The sequence below is a fragment of the Salmo trutta genome, unplaced genomic scaffold, assembly GCF_901001165.1.
Source record: "Salmo trutta unplaced genomic scaffold, fSalTru1.1, whole genome shotgun sequence".
Lineage (NCBI taxonomy): Eukaryota > Metazoa > Chordata > Actinopteri > Salmoniformes > Salmonidae > Salmo > Salmo trutta.
This window is the reverse complement of record NW_021822681.1, coordinates 365005-384520: the sequence shown is the minus strand read 5'-3', so window position 1 is coordinate 384520 and position 19516 is coordinate 365005. Positions and strand designations below refer to the sequence as shown.

The following is a 19516-nucleotide window of genomic DNA, read 5'->3' as shown; positions in this document are numbered from 1 at the left end:
CACACACACACACACCCTTAGTGACATTGGATAACTGACATTGCCCTCTCCAATATGGCTGCTGTGAGAGTTGCCTATTCTCTCAGCCACCATTCAAACTGGAAAACTTTACTCCTCAGACACAGAGACGAGTGAAGAGATACGACAGACAGACCACAGAGGAGAGAACGGGAGAGATAAGAGGGAAAGATAAAGGAGAGGAGATGTGAGAATGAAAATAGCATAAACCAGTTAGTTTGTGAGACAGTACTATCATGTTCGATTGATTGTGTGTATCTTTCATTTTAACAGTGTAACATAGGCAGGCTTATGACAGTCTCTGATCCGCAGAGAACAGACATCTGGTGGTGAACCGTGAACTACACAATCTATATGAAACGCCATTTAGTGGTTAACTGCTGAATTACAATCAATATGATACGCCATCTAGTGGTTAACTGCTGAACTACAATCTATATGATACGCCATCTAGTGGTTAACTGCTGAACTACAATCAATATGATACGCCATCTAGTGGTTAACTGCTGAACTACACGCTATATGATACGCCATCTAGTGGTTAACCGCTGAACTACAATCTATAGGAAACACCATCTAGTGGTTAACCGCTGAACTACACTCTATATGATACGCCATCTAGTGGTTAACTGCTGAACTACACTATATGATACGCCATCTAGTGGTTAACTGCTGAACTACAATCTATAGGAAACGCCATCTAGTGGTTAACTGCTGAACTACACTCTATATGAAACGCCATCTACTGGTTAACTGCTGAACTACAATCAATATGATACGCCCTCTAGTGGTTAACTGCTGAACTACAATCTATATGATACGCCATCTAGTGGTTAACTGCTGAACTACAATCAATATGATACGCCATCTAGTGGTTAACCGCTGAACTACACTCTATATGATACGCCATCTAGTGGTTAACTGCTGAACTACACAATCTATATGATACGCCATCTAGTGGTTAACTGCTGAACTACAATCTATATGAAACGCCATCTAGTGGTTAACTGCTGAACTACACAATCTATACGAAACGCCATCTAGTGGTTAACTGCTGAACTACACAATCTATATGATACGCCATCTAGTGGTTAACTGCTGAACTCTTTCAACCAAATAATCACACAAACAAACAAAGACGGCAAACTAACAGACAGACATATAGATCTAATTATTTATTAAAATGTGAAACTTTATTTCTCAATCATAACAAATAATTTAGGGCACTTTGTACAAAGCTTGATGGAAGCACGTCAGAGGGACAGATACACTAACATGGGACCAGAACACTAGAATACAATAACAAAATATACCAATAAAAACAAAAAGTCTGAAGCAGTAGTTTAAAACAATGATGATAAAATCTATGTTTCTGACAGACCTCTGAAGACCAAGGTAGTGTTGGTTTCTGAAATATAAAACTATACAACATTACCTTCAAGACAACCGCATAGACACAGATCATGTAGAACAGACAGCACATAGAAACAGATCATGTAGAACAGACAGTGCCGATCTACTCATGATATTTTACGTCTTGAGGAGTGCTTTTCAGCTCTATTGATTGGAGTTTCTATAATGTAGAACAGCTCAGATGATCTATTCATGGTATTTCTATCAGAACGTTCGGTTTCCTCTCTTAGGGGAGTGTCAATCATCTTTTCTCCAATCACAGGGAGAGGCTGGTTACTATAGCAACACTGTAACATGACACCCACATCAGCCTGCCGTTACATCAAACACTGTTAAATAAAAACACACACACACCAAACACACACACACACACACACACACACACAGCTAGCTACAAAGGTCAGGGGTCGAAGAAAAATGAGGAAGCATTTTGAGAGTTATTTTTGACTGTGGTTGTCCCACCGAGCTATGTGGAGATGAATGTACTGACCAGGTCTCTCTGGATGGGAACGTCTGCTGAACGGCTAACATGTCAAAGGTCAAAGGTAAGCATGGTGAGGTTTCATCTGACTCTGACCTCTCCGCAGCCGATTGGCCTGATCTGATTCAAGTCGCTCAACTAGTTGCTAGGAAACTCAGTGGTTCGTGTTACTACGGCAACGAGAGGACCCATCTGCTATGTGACTGACTGACACACACACACACACACACACACAAACAAACACACACACACACACACACGCGCACACGCACGCGCCACCAGTGTCTATGGGTCTATGAAGGATGCCATAATGTATCTAGTCCCCTGGTTGGTGTGTTTAGGGGTTAGAGGTCAGGGTTTAGGGGTCAACGAAGGAAACCATGATGTATCTCGTCCCGCTGGTTGTAGGCAGGCCCTCGTGGTAGTGAGTCAGTCGGCCTGGGTGCATGAAAGACCATCCTTTACGAGGTGCTTCAACATTGCAGTCATACCGAAGGAACCGGCACCCTCCACCCTGAAACACAAAACACATCATGTTACATACAAAGTGTGTGTGTGTGTGTGTGTGTCTATGTGTATGTGTGTGTGTGTGTGTGTGTGTGTGTGTGTGTGTGTGTGTGTGTGTAAGTGTGTGTGTGTGCCAGAGGTGGGATGACTATAGTTCCAACTACGCTTTATGAAAAGGAACAATTTTTTCCGGGGAAACAAAGTTACTTTACAGGAAGAGGCAACTACGTTTAAAACTACAACTATGGTCAGATCCCAGGAAGTAACTACGTTTAAAACTACAACTATGGTCAGATCCCAGGAAGTAAGTACGTTATAAAACTACAACTATGATCAGACCCCAGGAAGTAACTACGTTATAAAACTACAACTATGGTCAGATACCAGGAAGTAACTACGTTATAAAACTACAACTATGATCAGACCCCAGGAAGTAACTACGTTATAAAACTACAACTATGATCAGACCCCAGGAAGTAACTACGTTATAAAACTACAACTATGATCAGACCCCAGGAAGTAACTACGTTATAAAACTACAACTATGATCAGACCCCAGGAAGTAACTACGTTTTAAAACTACAACTATGATCAGATACCAGGAAGTAACTACATTTTAAAACTACAACTATGATCAGATCCCAGGAAGTAACTACGTTATAAAACTACAACTATGATCAGATCCCAGGAAGTAACTACGTTATAAAACTACAACTATGGTCAGATCCCAGGAAGTAACTACGCTATAAAACTACAACTATGATCAGATCCCAGGAAGTAACTACGTGATAAAACTACAACTATGATCAGATCCCAGGAAGTAACTACGTTATAAAACTACAACTATGATCAGACCCCAGGAAGTAACTACGTTATAAAACTACAACTATGGTCAGATCCCAGGAAGTAACTACATTATAAAACTACAACTATGGTCAGATACCAGGAAGTAACTACTTTTAAAACTACAACTATGATCAGACCCCAGGAAGTAACTACGTTATAAAACTACAACTATGATCAGACCCCAGGAAGTAACTACGTTATAAAACTACAACTATGATCAGACCCCAGGAAGTAACTACGTTATAAAACTACAACTATGGTCAGATCCCAGGAAGTAACTACGTTATAAAACTACAACTATGATCAGATACCAGGAAGTAACTACGTTTTAAAACTACAACTATGATCAGATCCCAGGAAGTAACTACGTTTTAAAACTACAACTATGATCAGACCCCAGGAAGTAACTACGTTTTAAAACTACAACTATGATCAGATCCCAGGAAGTAACTACGTTATAAAACTATTGGATTGGCTGTCTTCTACTAATGACAGGACTGTATCTACATGGATTGGCTGTCTTCTACTAATGACAGGACTGTATCTACATGGATTGGCTGTCTTCTACTAATGACAGGACTGTATCTACATGGATTGGCTGTCTTCTACTAATGACAGGACTGTATCTACATGGATTGGCTGTCCTCTACCAATGACAGGTCTGTATCCAGACCTGCATGTTGAAGATTGAATGAATAATAACACAATGTCCTATACTATTCCAATCTATTTGATCTACACAACACATTTCTATCTAAACCTTCTGTGAATGTCCATTCTCCTGAATATCCGTTGCCATAGGTGTACATTATCAAGTCAAACCAATTAACCAATGATATTTTGTACAGAGAAGTATAAATAAGTTGTGATGCTCAACCACTGTATGACTCTTTAAAACATGCCATTCATTTTATGATGCCGGTAAATACTGCAGAGTAATTCAAAAGCCATTTAAACACAGCAAGTTGGATGCTTAGCAAAAACGACTCTGAACCTCTTTGTCCATCTGAGGGTAAGTGTTCAAACACACTACGCCATCTTTAAAGGGATAGATCACTCAGAATGCAAACTACCAGGATGTTCCACCTATCCTGGCTGTTGTTGATTTAAGAAGGCAGATTTGGGATATTTTGTTTCCTTAGACACTTAATAGCCATGTGTTGCTACTGTTAGCATTCTCAGTAACATTAACCTGTTCCCGAGTAATACACTTTAACAATAACCTGTTCCCGAGAAATACACTTTAACAATAACCTGTTCCTGAGTAATAAACTTTAACAATAACCTGTTCCTGAGTAATACACTTTAACAATAACCTGTTCCCGAGTAATACACTTTAACAATAACCTGTTCCTGAGTAATACACTTTAACAATAACCTGTTCCTGAGTAATACACTTTAACAATAACCTGTTCCCGAGTAATACACTTTAACAATAACCTATTCCCGAGTAATACACTTGAACAATAACCTGTTCCCGAGTAATACACTTTAACAATAACCTGTTCCCGAGCAATACACTTTAACAATAACCTATTCCTGAGTAATACATTTAACAATAACCTGTTCCCGAGTAATACACTTTAATAATAACCTGTTTCCGAGTAATACAATTTAACAATAACCTGTTCCCCAGTAATACACTTTAACAATAACCTGTTCCTGAGTAATACACTTTAACAATAACCTGTTCCCGAGTAATACACTTTAACAATAACCTGTTCCTGAGTAATACAATTTAACCTGTTCCTGAGTAATACACTTTAACAATAACCTGTTCCTGAGTAATACACTTTAACAATAACCTGTTCCCGAGTAATACACTTTAATAATAACCTGTTCCCGAGTAATACACTTTAACAATAACCTGTTCCCGAGGAATACACTTTAACCTGTTCCCGAGTAATACACTTTAACCTGTTCCTGAGTAATACACTTTAACAATAACCTGTTCCCGAGTAATACACTTTAACAATAACCTGTTCCTGAGTAATACACTTTAACAATAACCTGTTCCTGAGTAATACACTTTAACAATAACCTGTTCCCGAGTAATACACTTTAATAATAACCTGTTCCCGAGTAATACACTTTAACAATAACCTGTTCCCGAGTAATACACTTTAACCTGTTCCCGAGTAATACACTTTAACAATAACCTGTTCCCGAGTAATACACTTTAACCTGCTCCCGAGTAATACACTTTAACCTGTTCCTGAGTAATACACTTTAACAATAACCTGTTCCCGAGTAATACACTTTAACAATAACCTGTTCCTGAGTAATACACTTTAACAATAACCTGTTCCCGAGTAATACACTTTAACAATAACCTGTTCCTGAGTAATACAATTTAACCTGTTCCTGAGTAATACACTTTAACAATAACCTGTTCCTGAGTAATACACTTTAACAATAACCTGTTCCCGAGTAATACACTTTAATAATAACCTGTTCCCGAGTAATACACTTTAACAATAACCTGTTCCCGAGGAATACACTTTAACCTGTTCCCGAGTAATACACTTTAACCTGTTCCTGAGTAATACACTTTAACAATAACCTGTTCCCGAGTAATACACTTTAACAATAACCTGTTCCTGAGTAATACACTTTAACAATAACCTGTTCCTGAGTAATACACTTTAACAATAACCTGTTCCCGAGTAATACACTTTAATAATAACCTGTTCCCGAGTAATACACTTTAACAATAACCTGTTCCCGAGTAATACACTTTAACCTGTTCCCGAGTAATACACTTTAACAATAACCTGTTCCCGAGTAATACACTTTAACCTGCTCCCGAGTAATACACTTTAACCTGTTCCTGAGTAATACACTTTAACAATAACCTGTTCCCAAGTAATACACTTTAACAATAACCTGTTCCTGAGTAATACACTTTAACAATAACCTGTTCCTGAGTAATACACTTTAACCTGTTCCCGAGTAATACACTTTAACAATAACCTGTTCCCGAGTAATACACTTTAACAATAACCTGTTCCCGAGTAATACACTTTAACAATAACCTGTTCCCGAGTAATACACTTTAACAATAACCTGTTCCCGAGTAATACACTTTAACAATAACCTGTTCCTGAGTAATACACTTCAACAATAACCTGTTCCTGAGTAATACAATTTAACCTGTTCCTGAGTAATAAACTTTAACAATAACCTGTTCCCGAGTAATACACTTTAACAATAAACTGTTCCTGAGTAATACAATTTAACCTGTTCCCGAGTAATACACTTTAACAATAACCTGTTACTGAGTAATACATTTTAACAATAACCTGTTCCTGAGTAATACACTTTAACAATAACCTGTTCCCGAGTAATACACTTGAACAATAACCTGTTCCTGAGTAATACACTTTAACAATAACCTGTTCCCGAGTAATACACTTGAACAATAACCTGTTCCTGAGTAATACACTTTAACAATAACCTGTTCCCGAGCAATACACTTTAACAATAACCTATTCCTGAGTAATACATTTTAACAATAACCTGTTCCCGAGTAATACACTTTAACAATAACCTGTTCCTGAGTAATACACTTTAACAATAACCTGTTCCCGAGTAATACACTTTAACAATAACCTGTTCCCGAGTAATACACTTGAACAATAACCTGTTCCTGAGTAATACACTTTAACAATAACCTGTTCCCGAGCAATACACTTTAACAATAACCTATTCCTGAGTAATACATTTTAACAATAACCTGTTCCCGAGTAATACACTTTAATAATAACCTGTTTCCGAGTAATACAATTTAACAATAACCTGTTCCCCAGTAATACACTTTAACAATAACCTGTTCCTGAGTAATACACTTTAACAATAACCTGTTCCCGAGTAATACACTTTAACAATAACCTGTTTCCTGAGTAATACAATTTAACCTGTTCCTGAGTAATACACTTTAACAATAACCTGTTCCTGAGTAATACACTTTAACAATAACCTGTTCCCCAGTAATACACTTTAACAATAACCTGTTCCTGAGTAATACACTTTAACAATAACCTGTTCCCGAGTAATACACTTAACAATAACCTGTTCCTGAGTAATACAATTTAACCTGTTCCTGAGTAATACACTTTAACAATAACCTGTTCCTGAGTAATACACTTTAACAATAACCTGTTCCCGAGTAATACACTTTAATAATAACCTGTTCCCGAGTAATACACTTTAACAATAACCTGTTACCGAGGAATACACTTTAACCTGTTCCCGAGTAATACACTTTAACCTGTTCCTGAGTAATACACTTTAACAATAACCTGTTCCCGAGTAATACACTTTAACAATAACCTGTTCCTGAGTAATACACTTTAACAATAACCTGTTCCTGAGTAATACACTTTAACAATAACCTGTTCCCGAGTAATACACTTTAATAATAACCTGTTCCCGAGTAATACACTTTAACAATAACCTGTTCCCGAGTAATACACTTTAACCTGTTCCCGAGTAATACACTTTAACAATAACCTGTTCCCGAGTAATACACTTTAACCTGCTCCCGAGTAATACACTTTAACCTGTTCCTGAGTAATACACTTTAACAATAACCTGTTCCCAAGTAATACACTTTAACAATAACCTGTTCCTGAGTAATACACTTTAACAATAACCTGTTCCTGAGTAATACACTTTAACCTGTTCCCGAGTAATACACTTTAACAATAAGCTGTTCCCGAGTAATACACTTAACAATAACCTGTTCCCGAGTAATACACTTTAACAATAACCTGTTCCCGAGTAATACACTTTAACAATAACCTGTTCCCGAGTAATACACTTTAACAATAACCTGTTCCTGAGTAATACACTTCAACAATAACCTGTTCCTGAGTAATACAATTTAACCTGTTCCTGAGTAATAAACTTTAACAATAACCTGTTCCCGAGTAATACACTTTAACAATAAACTGTTCCTGAGTAATACAATTTAACCTGTTCCCGAGTAATACACTTGAACAATAACCTGTTACTGAGTAATACATTTTAACAATAACCTGTTCCTGAGTAATACACTTTAACAATAACCTGTTCCCGAGTAATACACTTGAACAATAACCTGTTCCTGAGTAATACACTTTAACAATAACCTGTTCCCGAGTAATACACTTGAACAATAACCTGTTCCTGAGTAATACACTTTAACAATAACCTGTTCCCGAGCAATACACTTTAACAATAACCTATTCCTGAGTAATACATTTTAACAATAACCTGTTCCCGAGTAATACACTTTAATAATAACCTGTTTCCGAGTAATACAATTTAACAATAACCTGTTCCCCAGTAATACACTTTAACAATAACCTGTTCCTGAGTAATACACTTTAAACAATAACCTGTTCCCGAGTAATACACTTTAACAATAACCTGTTCCTGAGTAATACAATTTAACCTGTTCCTGAGTAATACACTTTAACAATAACCTGTTCCTGAGTAATACACTTTAACAATAACCTGTTCCCGAGTAATACACTTTAACCTGTTCCCGAGTAATACACTTTAACCTGTTCCCGAGGAATACACTTTAACCTGTTCCCGAGTAATACACTTTAACCTGTTCCTGAGTAATACACTTTAACAATAACCTGTTCCCGAGTAATACACTTTAACAATAACCTGTTCCTGAGTAATACACTTTAACAATAACCTGTTCCTGAGTAATACACTTTAACAATAACCTGTTCCCGAGTAATACACTTTAACCTGTTCCCGAGTAATACACTTTAACCTGTTCCTGAGTAATACACTTTAACAATAACCTGTTCCCGAGTAATACACTTAACCTGCTCCCGAGTAATACACTTTAACCTGTTCCTGAGTAATACACTTTAACAATAACCTGTTCCCGAGTAATACACTTTAACAATAACCTGTTCCTGAGTAATACACTTTAACAATAACCTGTTCCCGAGTAATACACTTTAACAATAACCTGTTCCTGAGTAATACAATTTAACCTGTTCCTGAGTAATACACTTTGACAATAACCTGTTCCTAAGTAATACACTTTAACAATAACCTGTTCCCGAGTAATACACTTTAATAATAACCTGTTCCCGAGTAATACACTTTAACAATAACCTGTTCCCGAGGAATACACTTTAACCTGTTCCCGAGTAATACACTTTAACCTGTTCCTGAGTAATACACTTTAACAATAACCTGTTCCCGAGTAATACACTTTAACAATAACCTGTTCCTGAGTAATACACTTTAACAATAACCTGTTCCTGAGTAATACACTTTAACAATAACCTGTTCCTGAGTAATACACTTTAACAATAACCTGTTCCCGAGTAATACACTTTAACAATAACCTGTTCCCGAGGAATACACTTTAACCTGTTCCCGAGTAATACACTTTAACCTGTTCCTGAGTAATACACTTTAACAATAACCTGTTCCCGAGTAATACACTTTAACCTGCTCCCGAGTAATACACTTTAACCTGTTCCTGAGTAATACACTTTAACAATAACCTGTTCCTGAGTAATACACTTTAACAATAACCTGTTCCCGAGTAATACACTTTAACCTGTTCCCGAGTAATACACTTTAACAATAACCTGTTCCCGAGTAATACACTTTAACAATAACCTGTTCCCGAGTAATACACTTTAACAATAACCTGTTCCCGAGTAATACACTTTAACAATAACCTGTTCCCGAGTAATACACTTTAACAATAACCTGTTCCTGAGTAATACACTTCAACAATAACCTCTTCCTGAGTAATACAATTTAACCTGTTCCTGAGTAATACACTTTAACAATAACCTGTTCCCGAGTAATACACTTTAACAATAAACTGTTCCTGAGTAATACAATTTAACCTGTTCCCGAGTAATACACTTTAACAATAACCTGTTACTGAGTAATACACTTTAACAATAACCTGTTCCCGAGTAATACACTTGAACAATAACCTGTTCCTGAGTAATACACTTTAACAATAACCTGTTCCCGAGGAATACACTTTAACCTGTTCCCGAGTAATACACTTTAACCTGTTCCTGAGTAATACACTTTAACAATAACCTGTTCCCGAGTAATACACTTTAACCTGCTCCCGAGTAATACACTTTAACCTGTTCCTGAGTAATACACTTTAACAATAACCTGTTCCTGAGTAATACACTTTAACAATAACCTGTTCCCGAGTAATACACTTTAACCTGTTCCCGAGTAATACACTTTAACAATAACCTGTTCCCGAGTAATACACTTTAACAATAACCTGTTCCCGAGTAATACACTTAACAATAACCTGTTCCCGAGTAATACACTTTAACAATAACCTGTTCCCGAGTAATACACTTTAACAATAACCTGTTCCTGAGTAATACACTTCAACAATAACCTCTTCCTGAGTAATACAATTTAACCTGTTCCTGAGTAATACACTTTAACAATAACCTGTTCCCGAGTAATACACTTTAACAATAAACTGTTCCTGAGTAATACAATTTAACCTGTTCCCGAGTAATACACTTTAACAATAACCTGTTACTGAGTAATACATTTTAACAATAACCTGTTCCCGAGTAATACACTTTAACAATAACCTGTTCCCGAGTAATACACTTGAACAATAACCTGTTCCTGAGTAATACACTTTAACAATAACCTGTTCCCGAGCAATACACTTTAACAATAACCTATTCCTGAGTAATACATTTTAACAATAACCTGTTCCCGAGTAATACACTTTAATAATAACCTGTTTCCGAGTAAAACCATTTAACAATAACCTGTTCCCGAGTAATACACTTTAACAATAACCTGTTCCTGAGTAATACACTTTAACAATAACCTGTTCCCGAGTAATAAACTTTAACAATAACCTGTTCCTGAGTAATACAATTTAACCTGTTCCCGAGTAATACACTTTAACAATAACCTGTTCCTGAGTAATACACTTTAACAATAACCTGTTCCCGAGTAATACACTTTAATAATAACCTGTTCCCGAGTAATACACTTTAACTTTAACCTGTTCCCGAGTAATACACTTTAACCTGTTCCTGAGTAATACACTTAACAATAACCTGTTCCCGAGTAATACACTTTAACAATAACCTGTTCCTGAGTAATACACTTTAACAATAACCTGTTCCTGAGTAATACACTTTAACAATAACCTGTTCCCGAGTAATACACTTTAATAATAACCTGTTCCCGAGTAATACACTTTAACAATAACCTGTTCCCGAGTAATACACTTTAACCTGTTCCCGAGTAATACACTTTAACAATAACCTGTTCCCGAGTAATACACTTTAACCTGTTCCCGAGTCATAAACTTTAACCTGTTCCTGAGTAATACACTTTAACAATAACCTGTTCCCAAGTAATACACTTTAACAATAACCTGTTCCTGAGTAATAGACTTTAACAATAACCTGTTCCTGAGTAATACACTTTAACCTGTTCCCGAGTAATACACTTTAACCTGTTCCCGAGTAATACACTTTAACAATAACCTGTTCCCGAGTAATACACTTTAACAATAACCTGTTCCCGAGTAATACACTTTAAAAATAACCTGTTCACGAGTAACACACTTTAACAATACCTGTTCCCGAGTAATACACTTTAACAATAACCTGTTCCCGAGTAATACACTTTAACAATAACCTGTTCCCGAGTATTACACTTTAACAATAACCTGTTCCCGAGTAATACACTTTAACAATAACCTGTTCCCGAGTAATACACTTTAACAATAACCTGTTCCCGAGTAATACACTTTAACAATAACCTGTTCCTGAGTAATACACTTCAACAATAACCTGTTCCTGAGTAATACAATTTAACCTGTTCCTGAGTAATACACTTTAACAATAACCTGTTCCCGAGTAATACACTTTAACAATAAACTGTTCCTGAGTAATACAATTTAACCTGTTCCTGAGTAATACACTTTAACAATAACCTGTTCCCGAGTAATACACTTTAACAATAATCTGTTCCCGAGGAATACACTTTAACCTGTTCCCGAGTAATACACTTTAACCTGTTCCTGAGTAATACACTTTAACCTGTTCCTGAGTAATACACTTTAACAATAACCTGTTCCCGAGTAATACACTTTAACAATAACCTGTTCCCGAGTAATACACTTGAACAATAACCTTTTCCTGAGTAATACACTTTAACAATAACCTGTTCCCGAGCAATACACTTTAACAATAACCTATTCCTGAGTAATACATTTTAACAATAACCTGTTCCCGAGTAATATACTTTAATAATAACCTGTTTCCGAGTAATACAATTTGACAATAACCTGTTCCCGAGTAATACACTTTAACAATAACCTGTTCCTGAGTAATACACTTTAACAATAACCTGTTCCCGAGTAATACACTTTAACAATAACCTGTTCCTGAGTAATACAATTTAACCTGTTCCTGAGTAATACACTTTAACAATAACCTGTTCCCGAGGAATACACTTTAACCTGTTCCCGAGTAATACACTTTAACCTGTTCCTGAGTAATACACTTTAACAATAACCTGTTCCCGAGTAATACACTTTAACAATAACCTGTTCCTGAGTAATACACTTTAACAATAACCTGTTCCTGAGTAATACACTTTAACAATAACCTGTTCCCGAGTAATACACTTTAATAATAACCTGTTTCCGAGTAATACACTTTAACAATAACCTGTTCCCGAGTAATACACTTTAACCTGTTCCCGAGTAATACACTTTAACAATAACCTGTTCCCGAGTAATACACTTTAACAATAACCTGTTCCCGAGTAATACACTTTAACAATAACCTGTTCCTGAGTAATACACTTCAACAATAACCTGTTCCTGAGTAATACAATTTAACATGTTCCTGAGTAATACACTTTAACAATAACCTGTTCCCGAGTAATACACTTTAACAATAAACTGTTCCTGAGTAATACAATTTAACCTGTTCCCGAGTAATACACTTTAACAATAACCTGTTACTGAGTAATACAATTTAACCTGTTCCTGAGTAATACACTTTAACAATAACCTGTTCCTGAGTAATACACTTTAACAATAACCTGTTCCCGAGTAATACACTTTAACAATAACCTGTTCCTGAGTAATACAATTTAACCTGTTCCTGAGTAATACACTTTAACAATAACCTGTTCCTGAGTAATACACTTTAACAATAACCTGTTCCCGAGTAATACACTTTAATAATAACCTGTTCCCGAGTAATACACTTTAACAATAACCTGTTCCCGAGGAATACACTTTAACCTGTTCCCGAGTAATACACTTTAACCTGTTCCTGAGTAATACACTTTAACAATAACCTGTTCCCGAGTAATACACTTTAACAATAACCTGTTCCCGAGTAATACACTTTAACAATAACCTGTTCCCGAGTAATACACTTTAAAAATAACCTGTTCACGAGTAACACACTTTAACAATAACCTGTTCCCGAGTAATACACTTTAACAATAACCTGTTCCCGAGGAATACACTTTAACCTGTTCCCGAGTAATACACTTTAACCTGTTCCTGAGTAATACACTTTAACAATAACCTGTTCCCGAGTAATACACTTTAACCTGCTCCCGAGTAATACACTTTAACCTGTTCCTGAGTAATACACTTTAACAATAACCTGTTCCTGAGTAATACACTTTAACAATAACCTGTTCCTGAGTAATACACTTTAACCTGTTCCCGAGTAATACACTTTAACAATAACCTGTTCCCGAGTAATACACTTTAACAATAACCTGTTCCCGAGTAATACACTTTAACAATAACCTGTTCCCGAGTAATACACTTTAACAATAACCTGTTCCCGAGTAATACACTTTAACAATAACCTGTTCCTGAGTAATACACTACAACAATAACCTCTACCTGAGTAATACAATTTAACCTGTTCCTGAGTAATACACTTTAACAATAACCTGTTCCCGAGTAATACACTTTAACAATAAACTGTTCCTGAGTAATACAATTTAACCTGTTCCCGAGTAATACACTTTAACAATAACCTGTTACTGAGTAATACATTTTAAACAATACCTGTTCCCGAGTAATACACTTTAACAATAACCTGTTCCCGAGTAATACACTTGAACAATAACCTGTTCCTGAGTAATACACTTTAACAATAACCTGTCCCGAGCAATACACTTTAACATAACCTATTCCTGAGTAATACATTTTAACAATAACCTGTTTCCCGAGTAATACACTTTAATAATAACCTGTTTCCGAGTAAAACCATTTAACAATAACCTGTTCCCGAGTAATACACTTTAACAATAACCTGTTCTGAGTAATACACTTTAACAATAACCTGTTCCCGAGTAATACACTTTAATAATAACCTGTTCCCGAGTAATACACTTTAACTTTAACCTGTTCCCGAGTAATACACTTTAACCTGTTCCTGAGTAATACACTTTAACAATAACCTGTTCCGAGTAATACACTTTAACAATAACCTGTTCCTGAGTAATACACTTTAACAATAACCTGTTCCTGAGTAATACACTTTAACAATAACCTGTTCCCGAGTAATACACTTTAATAATAACCTGTTCCCGAGTAATACACTTTAACAATAACCTGTTCCCGAGTAATACACTTTAACCTGTTCCCGAGTAATACACTTTAACAATAACCTGTTCCCGAGTAATACACTTTAACCTGTTCCCGAGTCATAAACTTTAACCTGTTCCTGAGTAATACACTTTAACAATAACCTGTTCCCAAGTAATACACTTTAACAATAACCTGTTCCTGAGTAATACACTTTAACAATAACCTGTTCCTGAGTAATACACTTTAACCTGTTCCCGAGTAATACACTTTAACCTGTTCCCGAGTAATACACTTTAACAATAACCTGTTCCGAGTAATACACTTTAACAATAACCTGTTCCCGAGTAATACACTTTAAAAATAACCTGTTCACGAGTAACACACTTTAACAATAACCTGTTCCCGAGTAATACACTTTAACAATAACCTGTTCCCGAGTAATACACTTTAACAATAACCTGTTCCCGAGTAATACACTTTAACAATAACCTGTTCCCGAGTAATACACTTTAACAATAACCTGTTTCCCGAGTAACACACTTTAACAATAACCTGTTCCCGAGTAATACACTTTAACAATAACCTGTTCCTGAGTAATACACTTCAACAATAACCTGTTCCTGAGTAATACATTTAACCTGTTCCTGAGTAATACACTTTAACAATAACCTGTTCCCGAGTAATACACTTTAACAATAAACTGTTCCTGAGTAATACAATTTAACCTGTTCCTGAGTAATACACTTTAACAATAACCTGTTCCCGAGTAATACACTTTAACAATAACCTGTTCCCGAGGAATACACTTTAACCTGTTCCCGAGTAATACACTTTAACCTGTTCCTGAGTAATACACTTTAACCTGTTCCTGAGTAATACACTTTAACAATAACCTGTTCCCGAGTAATACACTTTAACAATAACCTGTTTCCTGAGTAATACACTTTAACAATAACCTGTTCCCGAGTAATACACTTTAACAATAACCTGTTCCCGAGTAATACACTTGAACAATAACCTTTTCCTGAGTAATACACTTTAACAATAACCTGTTCCCGAGCAATACACTTTAACAATAACCTATTCCTGAGTAATACATTTTAACAATAACCTGTTCCCGAGTAATACACTTTAATAATAACCTGTTTCCGAGTAATACAATTGGACAATAACCTGTTCCCGAGTAATACACTTTAACAATAACCTGTTCCTGAGTAATACACTTTAACAATAACCTGTTCCCGAGTAATACACTTTAACAATAACCTGTTCCTGAGTAATACAATTTAACCTGTTCCTGAGTAATACACTTAACAATAACCTGTTCCCGAGGAATACACTTTAACCTGTTCCCGAGTAATACACTTTAACCTGTTCCTGAGTAATACACTTTAACAATAACCTGTTCCCGAGTAATACACTTTAACAATAACCTGTTCCCGAGTAATACACTTTAACAATAACCTGTTCCTGAGTAATACACTTTAACAATAACCTGTTCCCGAGTAATACACTTTAATAATAACCTGTTCCCGAGTAATACACTTTAACAATAACCTGTTCCCGAGTAATACACTTTAACAATAACCTGTTCCCGAGTAATACACTTTAACAATAACCTGTTCCCGAGTAATACACTTTAACCTGCTCCCGAGTAATACACTTTAACCTGTTCCTGAGTAATACACTTTAACAATAACCTGTTCCCGAGTAATACACTTTAACAATAACCTGTTACACTAATACCTGTTCCTGAGTAATACACTTTAACCTGTTCCCGAGTAATACACTTTAACAATAACCTGTTCCCGAGTAATACACTTTAACAATATCTGTTCCCGAGTAATACACTTTAACAATAACCTGTTCCCGAGTAATACACTTTAACAATAACCTGTTCCCGAGTAATACACTTTAACAATAACCTGTTCCTGAGTAATACACTTCAACAATAACCTGTTCCTGAGTAATACAATTTAACATGTTCCTGAGTAATACACTTTAACAATAACCTGTTCCCGAGTAATACACTTTAACAATAAACTGTTCCTGAGTAATACAATTTAACCTGTTCCCGAGTAATACACTTTAACAATAACCTGTTACTGAGTAATACATTTTAACAATAACCTGTTCCTGAGTAATACACTTTAACAATAACCTGTTCCCGAGTAATACACTTGAACAATAGCCTGTTCCTGAGTATTACACTTTAACAATAACCTGTTCCCGAGTAATACACTTTAACAATAACCTGTTCCCGAGTAACACACTTTAACAATAACCTGTTCCCGAGTAATACACTTTAACAATAACCTGTTCCTGAGTAATACACTTCAACAATAACCTGTTCCTGAGTAATACAATTTAACCTATTCCTGAGTAATACACTTTAACAATAACCTATTCCCGAGTAATACACTTTAACAATAAACTGTTCCTGAGTAATACAATTTAACCTGTTCCTGAGTAATACACTTTAACAATAACCTGTTCCCGAGTAATACACTTTAACAATAACCTGTTCCCGAGGAATACACTTTAACCTGTTCCCGAGTAATACACTTTAACCTGTTCCTGAGTAATACACTTTAACCTGTTCCTGAGTAATACACTTTAACAATAACCTGTTCCCGAGTAATACACTTTAACAATAACCTGTTCCTGAGTAATACACTTTAACAATAACCTGTTCCCGAGTAATACACTTTAAACAATAACCTGTAGTAATACACCTTTAACAATAACCGTTCCCGAGTATACACTTGAACATAACCTTTTCCTGAGTAATACACTTTAACAATAACCTGTTCCCGAGCAATACACTTTAACAATAACCTATTCCTGAGTAATACATATTACAATACCTGTTCCCGAGTAATACACTTTAATAATAACCTGTTTCCGAGTAATACAATTTGACAATAACCTGTTCCCGAGTAATACACTTAACAATAACCTGTTCCTGAGTAATACCTTAACATAACCTGTTCCCGAGTAATACACTTTAACAATAACCTGTTCCTGAGTAATACAATTTAACCTGTTCCTGAGTAATACACTTTAACAATAACCTGTTCCCGAGGAATACACTTTAACCCTGTTCCCGAGTAATACACTTTAACCTGTTCCTGAGTAATACACTTTAACAATAACCTGTTCCCGAGTAATACACTTTAACAATAACCTGTTCCCGAGTAATACACTTTAACAATAACCTGTTCCTGAGTAATACACTTTAACAATAACCTGTTCCCGAGTAATACACTTTAACCTGTTCCCTGAGTAATAACACTTTAAACCTCTGTTCCCGAGTCATACACTTTAACATAACCTGTTCCCGAGTAATACACTTAACAATAACCTGTTCCGATTAATACACGTTAAACCTGCTCCCGAGTAATACACTTAACCTGTGCCTGAGTAATACACTTTAACAATTACGACCTGTTCTCCGAGTAATACACTTTAACAATAACCTGTTTCCTGAGTATACACTTTAACAATAACCTGTTCCTGAAGTAATACACTTTAACCTGTTCCCGAGTAATACACCTTAACAATACCTGTTCCCGAGTAATACACTTTAACAATAACCTGTTGCCCGAGTAATAACACTTTAACAATAACCTGTTCCTCGATATACACTTTAACAATAAACCTGTTCCCGAGTAATACACTTTAACAATAACCTGTTTCCTGAGTAATACACTTCAACAATAACCTGTTCCTGAGTAATACAATTTAACATGTTCCTGAGTAATACACTTAAACAATAACCTGTTCCCGAGTAATACACTTTAACAATAAACTGTTCCTGAGTAATACAATTTAACCTGTTCCCGAGTAATACACTTTAACAATAACCTGTTACTGAGTAATACATTTTAACAATAACCTGTTCCTGAGTAATACACTTTAACAATAACCTGTTCCCGAGTAATACACTTGAACAATAGCCTGTTCCTGAGTAATACACTTTAACCTGTTCCCCGAGTAATACACGTGAACAATAACCTGTTCTGAGTAATCACTTTAACATAACCTGTTCCCGAGCAATACACTTTAACAATAACCTATTCCTAGTAATACATTTTAACATAACCTGTTCCCGAGTAATACACGTTAACAATAACCTGTTCCTGAGTAATACAATTTAACCTGTTCCTGAGTAATACACTTTAACAATAACCTGTTCCCGAGTAATACACTTTAATAATAACCTGTTCCCGAGTAATACACTTTAACAATAACCTGTTCCCGAGGAATACACTTTAACCTGTTCCCGAGTAATACACTTTAACCTGTTCCTGAGTAATACACTTTAACAATAACCTGTTCCCGAGTAATACACTTTAACAATAACCTGTTCCTGAGTAATACACTTTAACAATAACCTGTTCCCGAGTAATACACTTTAATAATAAACTGTTCCCGAGTAATACACTTTAACAATAACCTGTTCCCGAGTAATACACTTTAACCTGTTCCCGAGTAATACACTTTAACAATAACCTGTTCCCGAGTAATACACTTTAACCTGCTCCCGAGTAATACACTTTAACCTGTTCCTGAGTAATACACTTTAACAATAACCTGTTCCCGAGTAATACACTTTAACAATAACCTGTTCC

General features: G+C 35.8%; 1 protein-coding gene across 1 annotated transcript in view; it reads right to left on the bottom strand.

Moving 5' to 3' along the window:
- Positions 1-1178: 1178 nt before the first annotated feature.
- Positions 1179-19516, bottom strand: part of plod3 (procollagen-lysine, 2-oxoglutarate 5-dioxygenase 3) — an 80283-nt gene continuing 61945 nt past the window's right edge. Inside the window, exon 18 of the mRNA XM_029744587.1 lies at positions 1179-2426. Within this exon, the coding sequence (XP_029600447.1) occupies positions 2271-2426 (156 nt within the window). The 3' untranslated portion in view covers positions 1179-2270. The remainder of the gene's footprint in view (positions 2427-19516) is intronic.